General features: G+C 43.7%; 1 protein-coding gene across 1 annotated transcript in view; it reads right to left on the bottom strand.

Annotated features, from left to right (window-relative positions):
- The window catches only part of TPH2 (tryptophan hydroxylase 2), a gene marked incomplete at both ends in the record, with an annotated part of 92,259 nt that overhangs the window by 42,422 nt on the left and 26,696 nt on the right, over positions 1–23,141 (bottom strand). Inside the window, 2 exons of the mRNA XM_079714618.1 lie at positions 13,392–13,527; positions 19,453–19,649. Of these exons, the coding sequence (XP_079570744.1) occupies positions 13,392–13,527; positions 19,453–19,649 (333 nt within the window). The remainder of the gene's footprint in view (positions 1–13,391; positions 13,528–19,452; positions 19,650–23,141) is intronic.

Below are 23,141 nucleotides of genomic sequence, written 5' to 3'. Positions count from 1 at the left end.
GAAAAGTGACACAGCAGGAAAGAGCAGAAGACAGACCCGCATCAGTCTGTACTGAATCATCAATCATCCCAATGCCGCCCTGAATCCGAAACTCCCTGACTGAATAAGCTTATGCTATGCTGTGCAAAGGGTATTTCTGTTACTAGTATATTAAGCACAACATCTGAAAAACAAAACAGAAGGCATATTCTTAAATGTTTTCATTAAAACATTTTTTAAAAGGGATTTCTGGTGCAAAACTGCACTATTACTTTGGCAATAGCTCTACTGGAAAGACAGATATTGTACTGGCTTGACCTCCAAGAACTGATGTTGAAGAATGTATGTTTATATTGAAATGCCTGGTTGCTTCTCCCTGAGCAGAGGACAAGGGGTAAGAGGGTTGTGCTATGGATGTGTGTTTCAACACTGCTCTGGGCAATGTTTTATGTTCCAAAGGTACAGAACCTTGAGGCCTCTGGCCACCTCTGGTCTTCATCCAGAAATCTAGATGGGATGGGTGGGTTTGGCCTATATTGGAGAGAACAAGACTGGATTATAACACCTTAGAAAATAGGACCTTCTTGCCTTACCCTCCTTCATTTCCAAGACCTCTGTCAGTCCACACAGCTTCTGAAGAAAAGCATGAGATTTGGCCCCAGGAAAATATGGTTCTATTAAACCGTATTTCTTATTAAAGAGCTCTGCATTTCCAAGATACCACTGGCCGTCAGGACTACAGATAAAATTGAAAGTCATATACAGAAGTACATGTGCACATGCAAATTCAGTGAGCACATATTTAACATCTACCTTGCATAAAACACATTCAAGAAGTCTGTTGAGACTATGAAGAATAGAGACCACAGATCCCCTAGAAGGAAGTGTCCGGGGAGGAAAAGCCAAACGAACTAAAGAGGAACTGGGGGTGGGCGGGTGGGATGCATATGACAGCTGAAAATCCAAAGCACCCTCTGAACACCAGAAGGCTGACATCAGAGACGAGACCAGGCCAGACAAGACCAAGGAGTGAGGGAAAGATACCTCCTTCCAACTCTCTTCTCCCTGCAGTGTGCCCAAGACCAGTTTAGGAAACACACTGGATCTCCACCGCCCCTCTCCAGCAACAATCTTCTAGAGGCAAATCCAGAGATGTTCCTACCACTGGTCTGGTCCACTGTCCTCCCCCTCACTTCATACACACACAGCACGCCCACACACAGGACAGTCCTGCAGGGACCTGCAGCACTGCTTGCCAATTTCAGAGCGTATCTTCTTGATGTCACATTTAAGAAGTTCAAATATAACTCAGAACACGTCACAGACTGACACTGTTTTTGAAGAGAGGGCAATGAGCTTTCCTACCTTTAAGGTGAGACTATATTCAGGGTTTGTTACCCAAAGGGGGAAAATGTCTTCTTAGCACCATGTGAAGTGCAGTTGGATCTCTCTCTTTTTCCTTCCCTCCCTCTGCCTCTGTCTCTCTCTCTCTTATTTTCATAAGGGGGAGGTGGGGACAAGCTTCACATTTCCTTTCCCTCCTCTCCTTCAGCTTCACAGTGAACAACCACTTTTTTCTTTTGAAATGATCGTCACTGCCAAAGCAAAACAGATGAGCAAAATAGGTTGCCCCTCCTGGGTGTGATTTGGAGAGAAGACTATTCTGGTCTAAGTGACCTATCCTCACAGCCTCAACTGGTGTCTAAAATTCCACCATTAATGGTTCATGACTTTGCCTGAAGACACTGAATATATAAAAATGCCTTATTGATGGAGGGGTGTCCAGCAGCAGTTCTTGAAATCAAAGTAAAGCTGCAGGAAGGAGTGGAGGGGCTGCAGCCCTGCAGATGGAGGTGCTACCACCACACAGGGTGCAGCCGGGACTTCCCCTGTTCCCTTCACTCCACAGATCTCAGACTGAGCCTGGGACTCTGTGCATGTCTCAGACCTGGCACATTCTGGTGGCAGTGGCATTCACGGCTTCAGCCCACTGTGGACTCAGTTTTTACTTTATATGCCAGGTTTGGGGATCCACTCCAACCTCAGTCTGGATCTTCTTGTTCCTGTATTGCCTCTGCCAGCTGGCCTTGAGTTAATTACACTCTGATGAAGGAGACTGACACGTGAACAAATAATTACCATGCAGTGTTGTAAGTGTTCAAATAGAAGTAAGGAAAAGTACTACAGGAATATCTAGCTCTGCCTGGGAAAGTCTTCACAGAAAAGGTTGCTACTGAGCTTTAATCCTGAGAATTAAAATGATTTCACAAGAGTCATTCCAGGCCAAATGAACCACCTGCGTTGGCTCATGCCTGTGCAAAGGCATGAACCAACAGGCTCATGGGGATGGTGAGAAGTCCAGTATGGACTTCTTATGGAGAATAAGGTTTTGGAAGGGGGTAGAAAGAGAGACAGAAGATGTGATTTGATGATATCAAACATTTTTTATCTTTTCCTTGTATGTAACAGGGAACCAACAGAGGTCAAACAAGGGAATGCTACAGTCAGATTGGTGTTTTAGAAAGGAAACAAAGTCTACAGATTGCTTCTAAGAGAAAAATAATTGTCAGACAGAACAACAATGACCTGCCAGATTGCTTCTTCTCAAACAGTGGTTCTCACTGGGGAAGACGTTTCCCCCTGGGGACATTTGGCAGCTTCTAGAGACATCTTTTGTTGTCACATCTGGCACGGGTGGGAGTGTACTCTTGACAGCTAGCAGGTAGAGGCCAGGGACGCTGCTAAACATCCTACCAAAACAAAGCATTATTTGGCTCAAAATATCAATAGTGCCAAGGTTGAGAAACCCTGTTCTAAAAGATAAAGTGGCCAGAGGGTGCAAAATGACACAGACCACAATGGACTTCCTAGAGAAGCAAACAGGAGAGCAGGAGATTGGGGGGATGGCTTCTCAAATTTTTGTCCTGCCACTATTCACATGCCAGGTGACGCTCGCACACCCATGTAACTTAGAGCTCTGTCTCTTTCCCTGTCATTCCACTGAGTGAGAGGGATGCTCTTATTGGAATAACCTTGAGTTTGACCCAGTTCATTTTTTTAAAAAGAAATCATTTGTAAACTTCAGTACTCAATTAGCGACAAAGTTGCTTGCGATCACAGCTGATCAACATAAGTAGCTATGCAACAACAGTGTGCAGAATCCCTGCCTCAGGCAGGGCTCCAAGGGACAAAGAGCCTCACTTCTAGCACAATCAGTGACCTTTCAATCCAGATAGAAACACATGGAAAAGCAACTCTTCCCACCAAGAAAATCAGGAGTCACTGATCCTCCAGGACTTTCTCTACTGTCCTCCAGGCCAGAACCTCCTCAGGGAAGCAACCCAATCTGCCACTGCTTTTTAAATTCAAGCCCCAGAGTCCGGAGGAAGATGGCGGAAGAGTAAGACGCGGAGATCACCTTCCTCCCCACAGATACATCAGAAATTCATCTACACGTGGAACAACTCCTACAGAACACCTACTGAACGCTGACAGAAGACCTCAGACCCCCCAAAAGGCAAGAAACTCCCCACATACCTGGGTAGGGCAAAAGAAAAAAGAATAAACAGAGAGAAAAGGATAGGGACGGGACCTGCACCAGTGGGAGGGAGCCGTGAAGGAGGAAAGGTTTCCACACACTACAAGCCCCTTCGCGGGCGGAGACTGCGGGTGGCGGAGGGGGAAAGCTTCGGAGTAGCCGAGGAGAGCACAGCAACAGGGGTGTGGAGGGCAAAGCAGAGAGATTCCCGCACAGAGGATCGGGGCCGACCGGCACTCACCAGCCCGAGAGGCTTGTCTGCTCGGCCGCCGGGGCGGGCGGGGCTGGGAGCTGAGGCTCGGGTATCGGGTTTCGGTCGGAGCGCAGGGAGAGGACTGGGGCTGGCGGCAGGAAGAGCCTGAAGGGGTTGGTTCGCCGCGGCTAGCCCGGAGGGAGTCCGGGGAAAAAGTCTGGAGCTGCCAAAGAGGCAAGAGACCTTTTCTTCCCTTTTGTTTCCTGGTGCGCGAGGAGAGGGCATTAAGAGGGCTGCTTAAAGAAGCTCCAGAGGCGGGCGCGAGCCGCGGCTGAAGGCGCGGACCCCGGAGACGGGCGTGGGATGCTGGGGCTGCTGCTGCCGCCGCCGCCGCCACCACCGCCACAAGGCCTGTGTGCGAGCGCAGGTCACTGTCCACCCCACCTTCCGGGGAGCCTGTGCAGCCCGACACTGCCGGGGTCCCGGGACCCAGGGACGGCTTCCCCAAGAAAGCGCACGGAGCGCCTCGGGCTGATGCAACGTCACGCCGGCCTCTGCCGCCGCAGGCCCGCCCCGCACTGCGTGCCCCTCCCTCCCCTCGGCCTGAGTGAGCCAGAGCCCCCGAATCAGCGGCTCCTTTAAACCAGTGCTGTCTGAGCGAAGAACGGACGCCCTCCGGCGACCTACGCGCAGAGGCGGGGCCAGGTCCAAGGCTGAGACCTGGGAGCTGTGAGAGCAGAGAAGAGACAGGGAAATCTCTCTGTGCAGCCTCGGAGGCAGCGGATTAAAGCTCCACGGTCTGCTTGATGTGCCCTGCGTCTGTGGAGTGCATGAATGGACAGCGAATCATCCCAAATTGAGAGGGTGGACTTTGAGGATAAGATTTAAGATTTTTTCCCCTTTTCCTCTTTTTACAACGAATTATCCCAAATTAAGGAGGTGGACTTTGAGAGCAAGATTTCAGACTTTTCCCCCTATTCCTCTTTTTACAACGAATTATCCCAAATTGAGGAGGTGGACTTTGAGAGCAAGATTTTCGATTTTTTCCCCCTATTCTCTTTTTGTGAATGTGTATGTGTATGCTTCTGTGTGAGATTTTCTCTATATAGCTTTGCTTCCATCATAGGTCCCAGGGTTCTATCTATCCGTTTTTTTGTCGTTGTTTTTCAATAATTACTTTTTTATTTTTAATAACGCTACTATATTTTATACTTTATTCTATTTTACTTTATCTTCCCTCTTTCTTTTTTTCCTACCTTGCCTTCCTCCCTCCCTCCCTCTGCCCCTTTCTTTCTTTCCTTCCTCCCTCCCTCCCTCCTGTCTTTCTTTCTTTCCTTCCTCTCTCCCTCCCTCCCTTCTTCCTTTCACTCTTTCTTTTTCTTTCCTTCCTCCCTCCCTCCCTCCTTTCTTTCTTCCTTCCTTCCTTTCTTTCCTTCTTCCTTTCTTTCTCTCTCTCTTTCTTTCTTATACTAATTCTTTCTTTCTACTTTTTCTCCCTTTTATTCTGAGCCGGGTAGATGAAAAGCTCTTGGTGCTGCAGCCAGGAGTCAGTGCTGTGCCTCTGAAGTGGGAGAGCCAACTTCAGGACACGGGTCCACAAGAGACCTCCCAGCTCCACATAATATCAAGCGGCGAAAATCTCCCAGAGATCTCCATCTCAACACCAGCACCCAGCTTCACTCAACGACCAGCAAGCTACAGTGCTGGTCACTCTATGCCAAGCAACTAGCAAGACAGGAACACAACCCCACCCATTAGCAAAGAGGCTGCCTAAAAACATAATAAGGCCACAGGCACCCCAAAACACACCACCAGACGTGGACCTGTCCACCAGAAAGACAAGATCGAGCCTCAACCACCAGAACACAGGCACTACTCCCCCCCACCAGGAAGCCTACATAACCTACTGAAACAACCTTAGCCACTGGGGACAGACACCAAAAACAACGGGAACTATGAATCTGCAGCCTGCAAAAAGGAGACCCCAAACACAGTAAGATAAGCAAAATGAGAAGACAGAAAAACACACAGCAGGTGAAGGAGCAAGATAAAAACCTACCAGACCTAAGAAATGAAGAGGTAATAGGCAGTCTACCTGAAAAAGAATTCAGAATAATGATAGTAAAGCTGATCCAAGATTCTATTTCCAAGATCCAAAATCTTGGAAATAGAATAGACAAAATGCAAGAAACAGTTAACAAGGATCTAGAAGAACTAAAGATGAATCAAGCATCGATTAAAAACACAATAAATGAAATGAAAAATACTCTGGATGGGATCAATAGCAGAATAACTGAGGCAGAAGAACGGATAAGTGAGGTGGAAGATAAAATAGTGGAAATAACTGATGCAGAGCAAAATAAAGAAAAAAGAATGAAAAGAACAGAAGAGAGTCTCAGAGACCTCTGGGACAACATTAAACGCACCAACATTCGAATTATAGGGGTTCCAGAAGAAGAAGAGAAAAAGAAAGGGACTGAGAAAATATTTGAAGAGATTATAGTTGAAAACTTCCCTAATATGGGAAAGGAAATAGTGAATCAAGTCCAGGAGGCACAGAGAGTCCCATACAGAATAAATCCAAGGAGAAATACGCCAAGACACATATTAATCAAACTGTCAAAAATTAAACACAAAGAAATCATATTAAAAGCAGCAAGGGAAAAACAACAAATAACACACAAGGGAATCCCCATCAGGTTAACAGCTGATCTCTCAGCAGAAACTCTACAAGCCAGAAGGGAGTGGCAGGACATACTTAAAGTGATGAAGGAGAAAAACCTGCAACCAAGATTACTCTACCCAGCAAGGATCTCATTCAGATTTCATGGAGAAATTAAAACCTTTACAGACAAGCAAAAGCTGAGAGAGTTCAGCACCACCAAACGAGCTTTACAACAAATGCTAAAGGAACTTCTCTAGGCAAGAAACACAACAGAAGGAAAATACCTACAACAACGAACCCAAAACAATTAAGGAAATGGGAATAGGAACATACATATCAATAATTACCTTAAATGTAAATGGACTAAATGCTCCCACCAAAAGACACAGATTGGCTGAATGGATACAAACACAAGACCCATATATATGCTGTCTACAAGAGACCCACTTCAGACCTAGAGACACATACAGATTGAAAGTAAGGGGATGGAAAAAGATATTCCATGCAAATGGAAATCAAAAGAAAGCTGGAGTAGCAATTCTCATATCAGACAAAATAGACTTTAAAATAAAGACTATTAGGAGAGACAAAGAAGGACACTACATAATGATCAAGGGATCGATCCAAGAAGAAGACATAACAATTGTAAATATTTATACACCCAACATAGGAGCACCTCAATACATAAGGCAAATACTAACAGCCATAAAAGGGGAAATCGACAGTAACACACTCATAGTAGGGGACTTTAACACCCCACTTTCACCAATGGACAGATCATCCAAAATGAAAATAAATAAGGAAACACAAGCTTTAAATGATACATTAAACAAGATGGACTTAATTGATATTTATAGGACATTCCATCCAAGAACAACAGAATACACATTTTTCTCAAGTGCTCATGGAACATTCTCCAGGATAGATCATATCTTGGGTCACAAATCAAGCCTTGGTAAATTTAAGAAAATTGAAATTGTATCAAGTATCTTTTCTGACCACAGTGCTATGAGACTAGACATCAATTACAGGAAAAGATCTGTAAAAAATACAAACACATGGAGGCTAAACAATACACTACTGAATAACGAAGTGATCACTGAAGAAATCAAAGAGGAAACTAAAAATTACCTAGAAACAAATGACAATGGAGACACGACGACCCAAAACCTATGGGACGCAGCAAAAGCAGTTCTAAGGGGGAAGTTTTTAGCAATACAATCCCACCTTAAGAAACAGGAAACATCTCGAGTAAACAACCTGACCCTGCAACTAAAGCAATTACAGAAAGAAGAACAAAAAACCCCCAAAGTTGGCAGAAGGAAAGAAATCATAAAGATCAGATCAGAAATAAATGAAAAAGAAATGAAGGAAACGATAGCAAAGATCAATAAAACTAAAAGCTGGTTCTTTGAGAAGATAAACAAAATTGATAAACCATTAGCCAGACTCATCAAGAAAAAAAGGGAGAAGACTCAAATCAATAGAATTAGAAATGAAAAAGGAGAAGTAACAACTGACACTGCAGAAATACAAAAGATCATGAGAGATTACTACAAGAAACTCTATGATAATAAAATGGACAACCTGGAAGAAATGGACAAATTCTTAGAAATGCACAACCTGCCAAGACTGACTCAGGAAGAAATAGAAAATATGAATAGACCAATCACAAGCACTGAAATTGAAACTGTGATTAAAAATCTTCCATCAAACAAAAGCCCAGGACCAGATGGCTTCACAGGCGAATTCTACCAAACATTTAGAGAAGAGCTAACACCTATTCTTCTCAAACTCTTCCAAAATATAGCAGAGGGAGGAGCACTCCCAAACTCATTCTACGAGACCACCATCACCTTGCTACCAAAACCAGGCAAGGATGTCACAAAGAAAGAAAACTACAGGCCAATATCACTGATGAACATAGATGCAAAAATCCTCAATAAAATACTAGCAAACAGAATCCAACAGCACATTAAAAGGATCATACACCATGATCAAGTGGGGTTTATTCCAGGAATGCAAGGATTCTTCAATATATGCAAATCAATCAATGTGATACACCATATTAACAAATTGAAGAAGAAAAACCATATGATCATCTCCATAGATGCAGAGAAAGCTTTCGACAAAATTCAACACCCATTTGTGATAAAAACCCTGCAGAAAGTAGGCATAGAGGGAACTTTCCTCAACATAATAAAGGCCATATATGACAAACCCACAGCCAACATTGTCCTCAATGGTGAAAAACTGAAACCATTTCCACTAAGATCAGGAACAAGACAAGGCTGCCCACTCTCACCACTCTTATTCAACTTAGTTTTGGAAGTTTTAGCCACAGCAATCAGAGAAGAAAAGGAAATAAAAGGAATCCAAATTGGGAAAGAAGAAGTAAAGCTGTCACTGTTTGCAGATGACATGATACTATACATAGAGAATCCTAAAGATGCTACCAGAAAATTACTAGAGCTAATCAATGAATTTGGTAAAGTAGCAGGATACAAAATTAATGCACAGAAATCTCTGGCATTCCTGTACACTAATGATGAAAAATCTGAAAGTGAAATCAAGAAAACACTCCCATTTACCATTGCAACAAAAAGAATAAAATATCTAGGAATAAACCTACCTAAGGAGACAAAAGACCTGTATGCAGAAAATTATAAGACACTGATGAAAGAAATTAAAGATGATACAAACAGGTGGAGAGATATACCATGTTCTTGGATTGGAAGAATCAATATTGTGAAAATGACTCTACTACCCAAAGCAATCTACAGATTCAAGGCAATCCCTATCAAACTACCACTGGCATTTTTCACAGAACTAGAACAAAAAATTTCAAAATTTGTTTGGAAAAACAAAAGACCCCGAATAGCCAAAGCAATCTTGAGAACGAAAAACGGAGCTGGAGGAATCAGGCTCCCTGACTTCAGACTATACTACAAAGCTACAGTAATCAAGACAGTGTGGTACTGGCACAAAAACAGAAAGATAGATCAATGGAACAGGATAGAAAGACCAGAGATAAACCCACGCACATATGGTCAACTTATCTTTGATAAAGGAGGCAGGAATGTACAGTGGAGAAAGGACAGCCTCTTCAATAAGTGGTGCTGGGAAAACTGGACAGGGACATGTAAAAGTATGAGATTAGATCATTCCCTAACACCATACACAAAAATAAGCTCAAAATGGATTAAAGACCTAAATGTAAGGCCAGAAACTATCAAACTCTTAGAGGAAAACATAGGCAGAACACTCTATGACATAAATCACAGCAAGATCCTTTTGGACCCACCTCCTAGAGAAATGGAAATAAAAACAAAGATAAACAAATGGGACCTAATGAAACTTCAAAGCTTTTGCACAGCAAAGGAAACCATAAACAAGACCAAAAGACCACCCTCAGAATGGGAGAAAATATTTGCAAATGAAGCAACTGACAAAGGATTAATCTCCAAAATTTATAAGCAGCTCATGCAGCTCAATAGCAAAAAAACAAACAACCCAATCCAAAAATGGGCAGAAGACTTAAATAGGCATTTCTCCAAAGAAGATATACAGACTGCCAAGAAACACATGAAAGAATGCTCAACATCATTAATCATTAGAGAAATGCAAATCAAAACTACAATGAGATATCATCTCACACCAGTCAGAATGGCCATCATCAAGAAATCTAGAAACAATAAATGCTGGAGTGGGTGTGGAGAAAAGGGAACACTCTTGCACTGCTGGTGGGAATGTGAATTGGTACAGCCGCTATGGAGAACAGTATGGAGGTTCCTTAAAAAACTAAAAATAGAAGTACCATATGACCCAGCAATCCCACTACTAGGCATATACCCTGAGAAAACCATAATTCAAAAAGAGACATGTACCAAAATGTTCATTGCAGCTCTATTCACAATAGCCCGGAGCTGGAAACAACCTAAGTGTCCATCATTGGATGAATGGATAAAGAAGATGTGGCACATATATACAATGGAATATTACTCAGCCATAAAAAGAAACGAAACTGAGCTATTTGTAATGAGGTGGATAGACCTAGAGTCTGTCATACAGAGTGAAGTAAGTCAGAAAGAGAAAGACAAATACCGCATGCTAACACATATATATGGATTTTAAGAAAAAAAAATGTCATGAAGAACCTAGGGGTAAAACAGGAATAAAGACACAGACCTACTGAGAATGGACTTGAGGATATGGGGAGGGAGAAGGGTAAGCTGTGACAAAGCGAAAGAGAGGCATGGACATATATACAGTACCAAACGTAAGGTAGATAGATAGTGGGAAGCAGCTGCATAGCACAGGGAGATCAATCAGCTCGGTGCTTTGTGACCGCCTGGAGGGGTGGGATAGGGAGGGTGGGAGGGAGGGAGACGCAAGAGGGAAGGGATGTGGGAACAGATGTATATGTATGACTGATTCACTTTGTTATAAAGAAAAAACTAATAAAAAAAAAGATGTAAAAAAAATAATAAAAAATAAATAAATTCAAGCCCCAGTACCTGACCAGTTTTAAAATGTAAAATGGTAAAACAACCTATGTTTAACACCCAATATGTGTCGCGAGCTAGGCTATCAAAATACATTCTTCCCAGACTGAAGAGGAAAATAACAAAATTCTTTTTTTCGGATAATGTATTTTCGCTGCTTTCACTCTCATTTCTAGCTGCCTCTTCAGGGCCCACCTCTGTCTCATTAGTGCTGCCTCAACTACAACTGTTCAGCAATTAGAAGCAGTTACTTGGAAGCAGCGTACAAGCACCAAACACAGGAGCCAAGCTGAACTTCGCGAATTGGAGAAGCTGCCCTCTTGGTTCTCAGTCGAGGAAATGGGACTGCATTTCAAAGACAATGCCTGCGAAAGTGCTTGGGCAGGAAACAGCACTCCCGATCTAGTGTTTCATAGATTCAAACTACAGCATGTGGCTGGGAAGAGACTTGGGATTTTGTTATACATAAGGATTAAAGGGACCTTTACAGAGAATTGTGTCTACACATTGTATATCTGGAAGGACGCAGTGGAAACTGGTAGCAGTGGTTGCCCCTGGGGAGGATGCAACAGGTGTCAAGGGAGCAGAGGAGGGAAAAAAGTCAGTGTCCAGAGTGTGCCCTTTCGTAAGCTTTGAATGCTAAATCATGTGCATGTGTTACCTACTCATAAAATCATAATAATAATTTAAGAAACGAATGATATAAAACCCACAAAAAAGGAGCCTGCCAAAACAACCCTAAGGTAGTGAATCCCAAGTTTCCATGCTCTGACTTAGCTTCCTCTTGCCTGTGTGGTCAGAGGAGTCATGGAAGAAGAAAACACTCAGATCGATAGGAGGAGCCCTAATTCACTTCTGAACTCTCAGCCCTTATTTCCAACTACCAGGGGCTTCTCCAGCTGGAGGTCCCACCCATGGGCCCCTCAAAGACAGGATGCTCCAAACCCAAATCCTCCTCTTTTGCTCCCTCTTTTATTCCCTCTTGCCTCCAAGCCTAATCCCCCTCCAATATTTTCAATTATTATTAGAAAAAACTACCCATTCAGCTTCCCAATCTATTGATAAAAACCTTAGCATTGCCTTAGGGACCCTCTCATCTCCTGGCCCTCATTATAGTCACCAAATACTGTTAATTCCATCTTGATGATGTTTCTCCGAGGTGACCTCTCGTCCTATCCCACTGATGGCTTATAAACTGTATTCCTTCACTGGAATGGGAGCTCCTGCTGGTTTTCCAGCTAGTTCATTCTCCATACTTCCCAGTCCCCACCCTCATCATCTTCCTCAAAAACGATTGTCTGATCATGCTTAGGAACCTTGGACAGCTCCCTGCTGCCTACAGAATGAAGCCCAAAGGTCCTGTTTTGACAAATGACTGTTTACATGGTGGACAGAAGAGTCATTTCATCCCTAACACATACTTATGTTCTGGCCCCTCTAAAGTAACAAGCCTTGTTCATTTATGCCTCTTTTGTGCCTCCACATCTTTGTACTGGTTGTTTTCCTTGACTTGAAAGCTTTCCCCTCCTTCCCCACTCGGCTTTATCCAAAAAGGAAATTCCTACCCACCCTTCTAGACCTCCACTAATTTTTCACTTTCTCTGAAATGCCTTTCGGGACTGTTCCCTCCCCTTTGCTCCTCTGATACTCTGCACACACACACTCTTACAGCCCTAAACACATTCTTTCATAATTATTTATGTTTCTAACTCCCCTGCCAGAATGGGAGAGGCTTTAAAAAAACAGCTGCTACATTTTATTCATCTTTGAATCCGCTGCACCTCCCTGCTAGCATTGCACATAAATGTTTGCTGAATGAATTGGTTGAAAGTACTTTGGTAAAAATGGAACACATTATTCCCCCAATTTTTTAGACCTCTGTGGCTGAAACCTCATCTCTTTGCCCTCTCTCTCTGCATACATTTTGGCAGCTACCACGGGTCTCAGGAGGGCCAGTCATTCAAAGGCAACTAACAAAGTGCCTGCTATTTGTAAACCCTCTGGGCTAGATTTAGAGATTGCCTTTCTTAGCTCTGACAGCTCTCCTTTGAGCATTCATCCACTCTAAGAAGCATTTCTCTCCCAAATGTCTGGAGTCCTATAAGTAACCTCTGTTTACCCGGAAAACACTTTCAGGGATGCTGAAAGGAGCTAAAAAAAGAAAAAAACAATGTAGTGACCCAGCCGGGTACCCAGCTGGTCAGTAAGCCTCTGTCCCCTAGGAAGAGAAGGGGGCTTCGGAGACTCAGCTCTAATCCCCGCCCACTTCTGTCACCATCAGCTACTTTACTGCTCTCTGCTCCCCACTGAAGACCTTGGCAGCCCATTATCCATTAATCACAAGACTATTCAGGTAAAACAGCATGATAAGCAAAGTGATAACCTCGGTGGCCTAAGGAACAGTGGTCTTTAGCGTTCCTGGACCCAATTTACTCTCAAGTAAAGTGAGCCCTGACCACTTTCCAATGTGGCAGTCTCCATCCAGCCCAGCTTTACAGTATGGGTACTCACGGTTCCGGGGTGTAGAGGGGGTCCGAGCCATGGCGGATGTACTGAGTACAGTGGAACACTCTGTAGGCCAGTCCTGCCAGAAAGTCTCGAGGACTCAGGTATCCAGCCACTGGTCTCACCGTGAAGCCAGACCTTTCTAAAGAGGCAACAGAGAGTCAACTAAATATTAACCTGACAGGACTTGATGGTCCAAGCAGGGCTTCCTATTATTTATAAGGTTGTTTTAGAAACAAAGTAATCAACGTCCTAAAACTCTTGACAATTGAATGACATACACTGTTAACAGCTATCGTGTTTGTGGCTTCGGATGACTAAAATACACTCACGAATGATGGTTTCCAGGGGAATAAGACATTCAATAAAATGGAAAGGCAAAAAAAACTTTAAGGATTTAAATTCAGAGGCCAAATTAGGATAAGAAAGCTCAAATACACAGGAGAAGAATACAATCTAAAGTGATGTAAACTAAATTTTTGGTGGTGAGCACAAGGTAGTGTACATAGAAGTAGAAATATAAGGTTGTACATGTGAAACTTATATAATATTCTAAACCAATGTGACCTCAATAAGAATTTTTTTAAATACATCAGATGCAAAAGACTACACATTTTGTGATTCTATTTATATGATGTCCAGAGGAGGAATATCTATAGATAGAAAGCAAATCAGTGGTTGCCCAGGGCTAGGGGTAGGAACAAGGATTGACCATAAAGGGGCAAAAGAAAACTTTTTGCAGTGACGGAAATGTTGTAAAACTGAATTGCTGTGATGGTTACACAACTCTATAAATTTACTAGCATCACTGAATTGTACAGATACAGTGGGTAAATTTTATGTTATGTAAACTATACCTCAATGAATGAAGCTGCCAAAATACATAAATAAATAAATAAATAAATAAATAAAGTGATGCTTACTACAGATTATCTGTTATCTTTCTAAAGACACACCTAGATAGGGATTCTTTCTGCTTGTATGTGGTCAGTGAACACAAAGCTAATTCACCCCCTTGACTGGCATCCTGGAATCAGTCCACATGACAGCTTTCTATTGTCAAAACCACCTAACCCCTTCATTCCACGTTGCAATACCCCACTTCTGTGATATTATGAAAACAATTATATTAATTACCACAGTTTGAAAAGGTACACTAAAGCTCTGCATGCTTTGTTGTTTTATGGTAAGAGGAAAAAAACAAAATAAGCAGAGTACAATAAAATCTCTGAAATCAGCCTAGACTGCTAACCCAGTTAAGGACTGCTTAATACTTCCTGCTCATGAAGGCCCAGAAAATTTCTACAGGAGGGGCTCTTCTTCTGGTATCAGCACTGTAAAGCCCCCCATTCTGAAAAATTCAGCTCATTAGAAGAGCATCTCAGAATGGTTAGAAATGGTTTTGAAAGATAAAAACCAATTAAGTGTATAAAACAAGTCTACTCTGGGATTCTGGGTACCTACAAGGAAATAACCCTGTTCTCAGGCCTCCTCAGACCTGTAATTCTAACAGTGTTCAGTTCATTCCAAAAGTTCTCAGGTGGATTGATTGTTCTCCACTGAAAATCAAAAAGATAAGTGTATTTTTTTCTTTTTGAATTTTATGTCAATTAAGCCAGTATCCCACATGTGGGATACAGGGGGAACATCCTTTAGTTTAATAGTTATGTATTTTATTTTCTCTTAAATTTAAAAATAGGGGCTTCCCTGGTGGCGCAGTGGTTGAGAGTCCGCCTGCCGATGCAGGGGACATGGGTTCGTGCCCCGGTCCGGGAAGATCCCACATGCCGTGGAGCAGCTGGGCCCGTGAGCCATGGCCGCTGAGCCTGTGCGTCCGGAGCCTGTGCTCCACAACGGGAGAGGCCACAACAGTGAGAGGCCCACGTACCGTAAAAAAAATAATTAAAATAAATAAATAAATAAATATAAATAAATAAAAATATATATGTATCTATCACATCAAGAAATTTGAATTTGTGACTACCATTGCTTAAAAGTTTCCTATTAAAATAAATTTGGTATTTTAAAAGTGAGTCAATTAAAAGAAATAAAAATACACACATTTACATTGTGCTTGCTGTGTACCAATGAATGATGCAAACTGAGTGCCCAGTACCCAGTTCATCAAAGGTGTGAAAATCAATAACAATAATAGTAGTAATAGTAACTAAAACTCTGCTATGCTTAATGTGTGTCAAGCAATAACTTTAGGGCTTTAAGGTATATCAATTAGTTTCCCCTCCCAACACTGTTAAGGTAGATAAAATTATTATCTCTGTTTGCCAAGAGGAAACTGAGGCACAGAGAAGTTAAGGTAGTTCATCTATCTAAGGTCACACAGCCAGGAACCGGCAGAGCCGTGACTCAACCCCAGGCGTTCTGCATCCAGAATCTGTACTGTACTATACTGCCCCTCATAAAAATATTAAGTTGGGTGACAGATATGGCAAAACTTATGAGATGGTAATCTAATTCCTGGGGTTTGAGAAACAAAGCAGTAAAAAGCATCCCCACATAGGAATAATCAAGACCATGGTAAATATATAATATGCACATAACTCCATGGGAAACAAAGAGGGACAGGCCAGAGGCAGGGCCGTTAGGGAGAATATAATCTAGTTAAACAACGGCATAAGGCATTATGCATTGAGGCGCTAATTAAATGACACTGATCACTGGTCCTCAATCTCTTTCTCTCGGTAACAAGTATCATGGATGACATCCACGCATGGGGCCCTCTCATCATGCTAAGTGTGGTTCTCAGTGGACCAGCTGTCAGGCCATGCCTACCTCTCTCCTGATACACACATGAGCTAGGATGAAACTGTGGTGGCTCTTATGATGAGGATTCATAAAGAAGGCAGGACTTGCTCTGAGCCTTGAAGAACAGGTAGAATCTGAGCAGGTGAAGGAATGACTTTTCTAGCAAGGCACAGAGCCTAAGCAGTGGTATGAAGACCCACAGCTAGAACAGAGGGTTTGTGCGGTGCAGTCATAGCAGCAGACACACTTGGAAAGCTGAGTCAGGGCCTGAGCAGTTCAGAACTTGCGTGTACAAACCAGAGGCCAGCAAACTATGGCCTGTAGTCCAAATCCGGGTTGCCACCTGTTTGTGTATACCTGTGAGCTAAGAATAGTTTTTACAATTTTTTTGGCCACGCCGCACGGCTGGTGGGATCTCAGTTCCCTGACCAGGGATTTCATCCAGGGCCATGGCAATGAAAGCCCGGAATCCTAACTACTAGGCCACCAGGGAACTCCCTTTACATTTTTTTTTTTTTTTTTTTTTTTTTTTTTCCGTACGCAGGCCTCTCACTGTTGTGGCCTCTCCCGTTGTGGAGCACAGGCCCTGGAAGTGCAGGCTCAGCGGCCATAGCTCACACGCCCAGCTGCTCCACGGCATGTGGGATCTTCCCAGAGCAGGGCATGAACCCATGTCCCCTGCATCGGCAGGTGGACTCTCAACCACTGCGCCACCAGGGAAGCCCTCCCTTTACATTTTTTAATGGTCACATTTAAATGGTTATAATAAGTACCTACCTAATAGCCTCGATTTTGCTTCTTGGCCCACAAAGTCTAAAATATTTACTATCTATCTGGCCTTTTACAAAAAAATAAAAAGTTTGCCAACCCCAGTAAAATCAAAGGGGAGCCACTGATAGCTTCTGAGCAGAGATGTCAGGAACAAAGAGATGCTTTAGGAAGCTTCATCCGGAAACAGCGGGCAGGCGAGTAGAGGGGAGAAGAAACAGATGTCAAGGATACAGTGATGGGGACCTCAGTGTGGATGGTAGTAGCGGAATGGAAAGAAAAGGACAGGTTCACCATGGGTCACAAAGCTAGAAGTGGCAATACCTGGGGACTGGGGTAAGCTCAGTCCTAATTAGGCCTTCCTAATAAGCCCCTACCCTAATGCTCTGAACCTGGGAATATGTTCCTTTAGATGGCAAAATGGACTTTACAGATGTGATTAAGTTAAGGGTCTTGAGCTGGGGAGATCATCCTAGATTATCTAGGTGGGGCTGATATAATCACAAGCATTCTTATAAGAGAGAGGCAGGAGGGTCAGAGTCAGAGGACATGTGACAATGGAAGCAAAGGCTGGAGTGAGGTAAGGGAGGAGCCACGAGGCAAGGCATGTGGTAGACTCTAGAAGCTGAAAAGGCAAGGGAACAGAAGCCTTCAGAAAGAACACAGCCTTGCCAACTCCTTGATTTTAGACTTCTAATCTCCAGAACTGTAAGATAAAACATTCATGTTAAGTCACTAAGTTTGCAGTAATGTGTTACAGCTGAATAAGAAGCTTATACGAAGGCTGATTAAGTGTGGCAGGGAGGCGAGCAGGGGTAGGACTTCAGAGGAGGAGTGTAACCGAGCAGAACCCTATGAGGGGGCTTCCCTGGTGGCGCAGTGGCTGGGAATCCGCCTGCCAATGCAGGGGACACGGGTTCGAGCCCTGGTCCGGGAAGATCCCACATGCCGCGGAGCAACTAAGCCCGTGCGCCACAACTACTGAGCCTGTGCTCTAGAGCCTGCAAGCCACAACTACTGAAGCTCGCGCACCTAGAGCCCGTGCTCCACAACAAGAGAAGCCACCTCAGTGAGAAGCCCGCGCACCACAACGAAGAGTAGCCCCCGCTCACCGCAACTAGAGAAAAGCCCGCGTGCAGCAACGAAGACCCAACGCAGCCAAAAATTAATTAATTAAAAATTTTAAAAAAAGAATACATTTAATCAGAAGTGAGAAAATGCAGAAAGAAAGGAAAACGGTCAAGCAAGACAAAATAATAATACCTTAGCCATTAAACAAAGTCAAGGACCTTTAGTTCTTCCTCAAGGACTATATAGATAATATTCTGAGCCACGTCCTTTGAGCTGTTTTGCAGATACTGAAACCCACACCAGGTGGAAGAAGTTAACTGTATGCTGCCCACAAGCTCTAGACCCCAGACCGGCTGGAGCCAGAAGGTTGATGATGCTGGCTCCCAATTACGTCCCCACCGACCAATCAGAAGAATGTCCCCGAGCCGACCACGCCCTGCTCCTTGAACACTGTTAAGACTGCTCACTACCCCCTCCAGGGCAGGCACACAGTCTTGAGAGCATTAGCCCATTGTGGCCCCCTTTACCCGGCAAAGCAATAAACCTATTCTTTTCTACTTCACCCCAAACACTGTCTCCGCGTTTCTATTCAGCACCAGTGAACAGAGGCCAAGTTTCGGCAACAGGAATCCCTAGAGCCTGATGAGTCTAGAGAATCTATCATCACCGATAGAAACAGGGAAGACAGGTGAGGAAGAGAGTTCCAGGGAAAGAGGTAGGCGGCAAGGCTTCAGCTTTTAGAACTGTTGTGCTTGAAATGGGGAAGAGAGAAAAGAGCAGAACCCGAGGACTTACCCGCAGCGAAGGACACAGAAGGAAGTGCGGCCACTGTAAAACTTCACCTCCACCCCCATCCCCGCAGAAGCCTGAAGTTTTCCCAGTTGCTGTCCCAGGAGGGTCAGTGAGGAGAGTGACCACACAGAGAACGTGGACACCAGGGGACTCTGCTTCACCTCGCTTCCTGCTCTCACCCCAGCACTACTGTTCCGGGCACGATTTATACTTTACAATAGCGATCTGATTAATTGACTGACCTCCTCCCCAGAGGAAAGTCACTACACTCGACATTATCCGTGATATTTCTTCATCCAGTACATAATTCTTAGCAAAGCAAATACAAAGCTACCTTTGAGATCATTCCATGCCTATGTAGCCCAACAGAGTCGTTCCTGGATCAGAAAAAGCTCAAAGCTGAACTTGCAAATGTCGGTTGGGGTTCGCTGTATAAAACAGCCCACCAGAGAGACCTCACCAAGGCCCTGGGCTGGGTGAAGAGCTGAGTCCATCTCCCCGCTCAGAGGCCCTGCTCTGCTTCCCACAGGTGGCCCAGGTAACTGTTGGTGCAGTGCTCCTCTTTTTAAATCAAAGGGAGCTCTTATTTGGAAAAAGGGCGTTGCTGCCACGTGTGTCCTTAGACGGCCCATGAGGATGTGGGGTAGGAAGAGAGAACCCGTGTGAAGCTTACCTTTCAGAAAAACCGAGACGTCTTCAAGTTGGGGCACGTTGTCCTCCCTGTAGCCACAGTATTTAGTCAGCAGAGGGAAGTTTTTCAAATACTCCCGGCAAGCATGAGTAGGATAGAGTTTGGAGAGCTCTCGGAACACAACACCCCAAGTTTTAGTTTCTTCCTCTGTGTACTCCACTCTGGGGATGGGCTGACCACTAGGCAGGAGAGAAGAGAAATGAATGATTCTAGCTCTGGGTCACTGGGCTAAGTGTTTTCTCACCTTCATACCTATGTGAGTCAGATTCCTGTAAAGTGGGACGCCTGAGTGTCCGAAAGGATCCCACGAAGTGTTACTTTTTGAAGAAAATGCTAACCTTCTAATTTTGTGTATGTGTTTAAACTTTCATATAAATGATTTAAGTTATGTCTTCACACATCCTTATGGACATTTGATAAGATTTTTGTTCCGACACTGGGATCAGTAACGAGTTAAGAGTTCTGGGTTGGAAGGAACTGGTTTAGGTCCAAAGCTGTGCTCTGAGAACCTTTTCTGCAATCACCTGACAACAGTAATAAATGGATGTTGTCTTTTGAAAATAAAATTGCCTGTGGGTCCTCTTTGTCCTTTGCAGGGAACTCACCCCAATCTCCTAGTGTCATTTTGAGGTTATTTGTTCAGTGAGAGAAATGTCTGGGAAATACTAAAAGCCTAGGCCAAACTTAAGCAAGAGTTTTGCAAACTGCAAAATAGGAACATTTATTATACATCATGCTGAGAAGTGCACACATTAAGCCCTGTCAGTTAGGAGAGAGGTCAGCAAACTTTTTCCATAAAGGTCTAAAAAGTAAATATTTTAAGCTTGTGTGCCATACAATCTCTATCAAAACTGCCCAGGTCTGCCACTATATCTTGAAAACAGCCACAGATAATATGTAAACACATGAACATAGCTATGTTCTAATAAAACTTGCATTACAAAAACAGACCAGATTCAGCCTGTAAGTCATAGCGAGCCGATGCCTGGTTTGGAATATTGAGAGGCAGCCCTGGACTGGGGTGGTCAGGGAGAGCTTCCTCGGAGAAGGCACAACTTAAGCTGAGACTTGTTGGCCAGGTAGGATCTGCAGGTGCCCTGACAGAAAGAAAGGTGAGTTTAAAAATGCTCTTCTAACAGCAGCCAGCAGCCATGAGCAGGGACCATAGCTCCTGAGGCCACGAGAGGTCAGGAGAAAGGAGGGAATATGTACACGTGCTTTTGCAAACTATGGCTTGAAGAGCCAGAATCTGAATTTAGCCTCTGATTAAGAAACCTATCCTGAAAGTGAAAACTTCTCATGACCTGCTCGACAGTTACCTGCAGCAGTCCCCCACTGCCCTCCCTGGCCACTTGTCACAGATTCTGCCCCTGCAGTCAGCAAAGACCCACACAACATATGGAAGTCCAATATATACACATAAACCTAGGGATTCTGCCCCTGTGAGCTATGTAATCCAGTAACCCAGCCTGCACAGGCAGCAACTGGCCCTCAGGGCTGCTGCAGCCTCAGGCACCTTCAGCAAGTTGGGGTCATTCAGAAGCGCCCCCTTAGGTAGAAAAAAGGGCAGGAGGACAGTAACAAGAGCAGGCTCATAAGCAGAGCCCTGTCCCCAGCCCTCTGCATACTTCAAAGTATTCTTACCGAAATCTTTTCTGTTGAAGGTTCAGGTCTAAATGTGATTCCTACTGCCTCAAATTATTTTTACTGAAAAAAATTAACTGCAGTACATGAGGGATGAGGGAACAACACACACTGAAGAAAAAAACAGAAATTAACATTTATTTTCTCTAAGTACCAAGACTAGGGCTTATGACAAACCAAATTAGAACAAGATTAGCTTGTTTAAATATGACTGTTGATAACAAATAAAAAATTACAACCCGACAAATATTTGCTGAGAAGATCAAGACTGTTAAGGCTTAACCTCTGTGATGAATTTAGAAGAAAGCTTGAAATGGAAAGATAAAAATAGAAAGGATGTAAGGAAATAAAAACATGAATGGTCTGCCTCTGATACCAGAAAATTCAACAAAATCAATTTGAGTCGGGGAAGCCAATAAAGCTGATAAGGGCTGTGAACAATCAGAAGGTGGAAAGCAATGAGGCTGAAACAATAAATGATATACTGAGAAGCCATTTGAAAAGAATCATTAGGTCAAATTTTCCCTTCGATATCAGTCTGCAAATATGCAGCGTTTCAAAGGGGAACTGACTGTAGCCAACAGGAAGCTGCAGAAGAAAGACAAGTGTGAGTCTGGGTAGGGAAAAGGAGTTATACAGACCTTTCTCCACTTACACTGGGGTTACCTTGTGATAAACCCAATGTAAGTTGAAAATATCATCAGTCGACAATGCCTTTAATACACCTAACATACCAAACATCATGGCTCAGCCTAGCCTACCTTAAACGTACCCAGAACACTTACATTAGCCTACAGCTGGGCAGACTCATCTAACACAAAGCCTATTTTATAATAAAGTGTTGAATATCTCATGTACTTTATGGAATACTGTACTGAAAGTGAAAAACAGAATGGTTGCCTAGCTACAGAATGATTGTAGGTGTATCGGTTGTTCACCCTGGCGATTGAGGGGGGGCTGACCATGGCTCCCTGCCACGGTTCAGCATCACAAGAGAGAATTACACCGCATATTGCACTGAAAAAAAAGATCAAAATTCAAAATTCGAAGTACGGTTTCTACTGAACGCATTTCATTTTCACACCATGGCAAAGTGGAATCATCCTAAGTCGGTCCTGTCAGTACGTACCTGTTACTTAATAATGAATTCCTAGCATCACAACCTTGGGAATACAAATGACCACGCATACAGTCTCATCTGTTTCCACTTGTCTGTTCTGCCTGGGTAACTAATGAGCCTGCTCTTTAAGTTAATAGCTGGTGCAGTGGCCCACAGCTACCCTGTATTGGTCAGTCTGACTGGTCACACCAAGATATTTCTCACACCACTCTGACCCCCATATCCCGGGTAACTATTTAAGGTAAATGTTTAAAAATCAACTTCACACAAAGTAAAGGCTACTTTTTTTTTTTTTTGCGGTATGCGGGCCTCTCACTGTTGTGGCCTTTCCCGTTGCAGAGCACAGGCTCTGGATGCGCAGGCTCAGCAGCCATGGCTCATGGGCCCAGCATCTCCACGGCATGTGGGATCTTCCCGGACCGGGGCACGAACCCGTGTCCCCTGCATCGGCAGGCGAACTCTCAACCACTGCGCCACCAGGGAAGCCCAAGGCTACTTTTATCCATTTAATTTCTGTTAAAAAATATCCCAAATACAGAAAAAATAAGAAATTTCCCACTTTTCCATGTAGTTAATAAAGGTATATAATAATAGCTCATCTTTGAGAACTTACTATTGGCCAGACACTTTTTTAAAGTTAAGTGTTTTTATATAACTTAGCCCATTTGATTCTCACAACTCCATTGAGGTAGATCCCCCCATTTTAGAGATAAGGATATTAAGGCTCAGAGAAACTAAGCCATTTTTTTTTTTTTTTTTTTTTTTTTTTTTTTTTTTTTTTTTGCGGTACGCAGGCCTCTCACTGTTGTGGCCTCTCCCGTTGCGGAGCACAGGCTCCGGACGCGCAGGCTCAGCGGCCATGGCTCACGGGCCCAGCCGCTCCGCGGCATATGGGATCCTCCCAGAC

Source organism: Hyperoodon ampullatus, assembly GCF_949752795.1.
Source record: "Hyperoodon ampullatus genome assembly, chromosome: 11".
Classification (NCBI taxonomy): domain Eukaryota; kingdom Metazoa; phylum Chordata; class Mammalia; order Artiodactyla; family Ziphiidae; genus Hyperoodon; species Hyperoodon ampullatus.
Note: the sequence above shows the minus strand (reverse complement) of the source record. Positions and strands in the feature narration are given on the sequence as shown.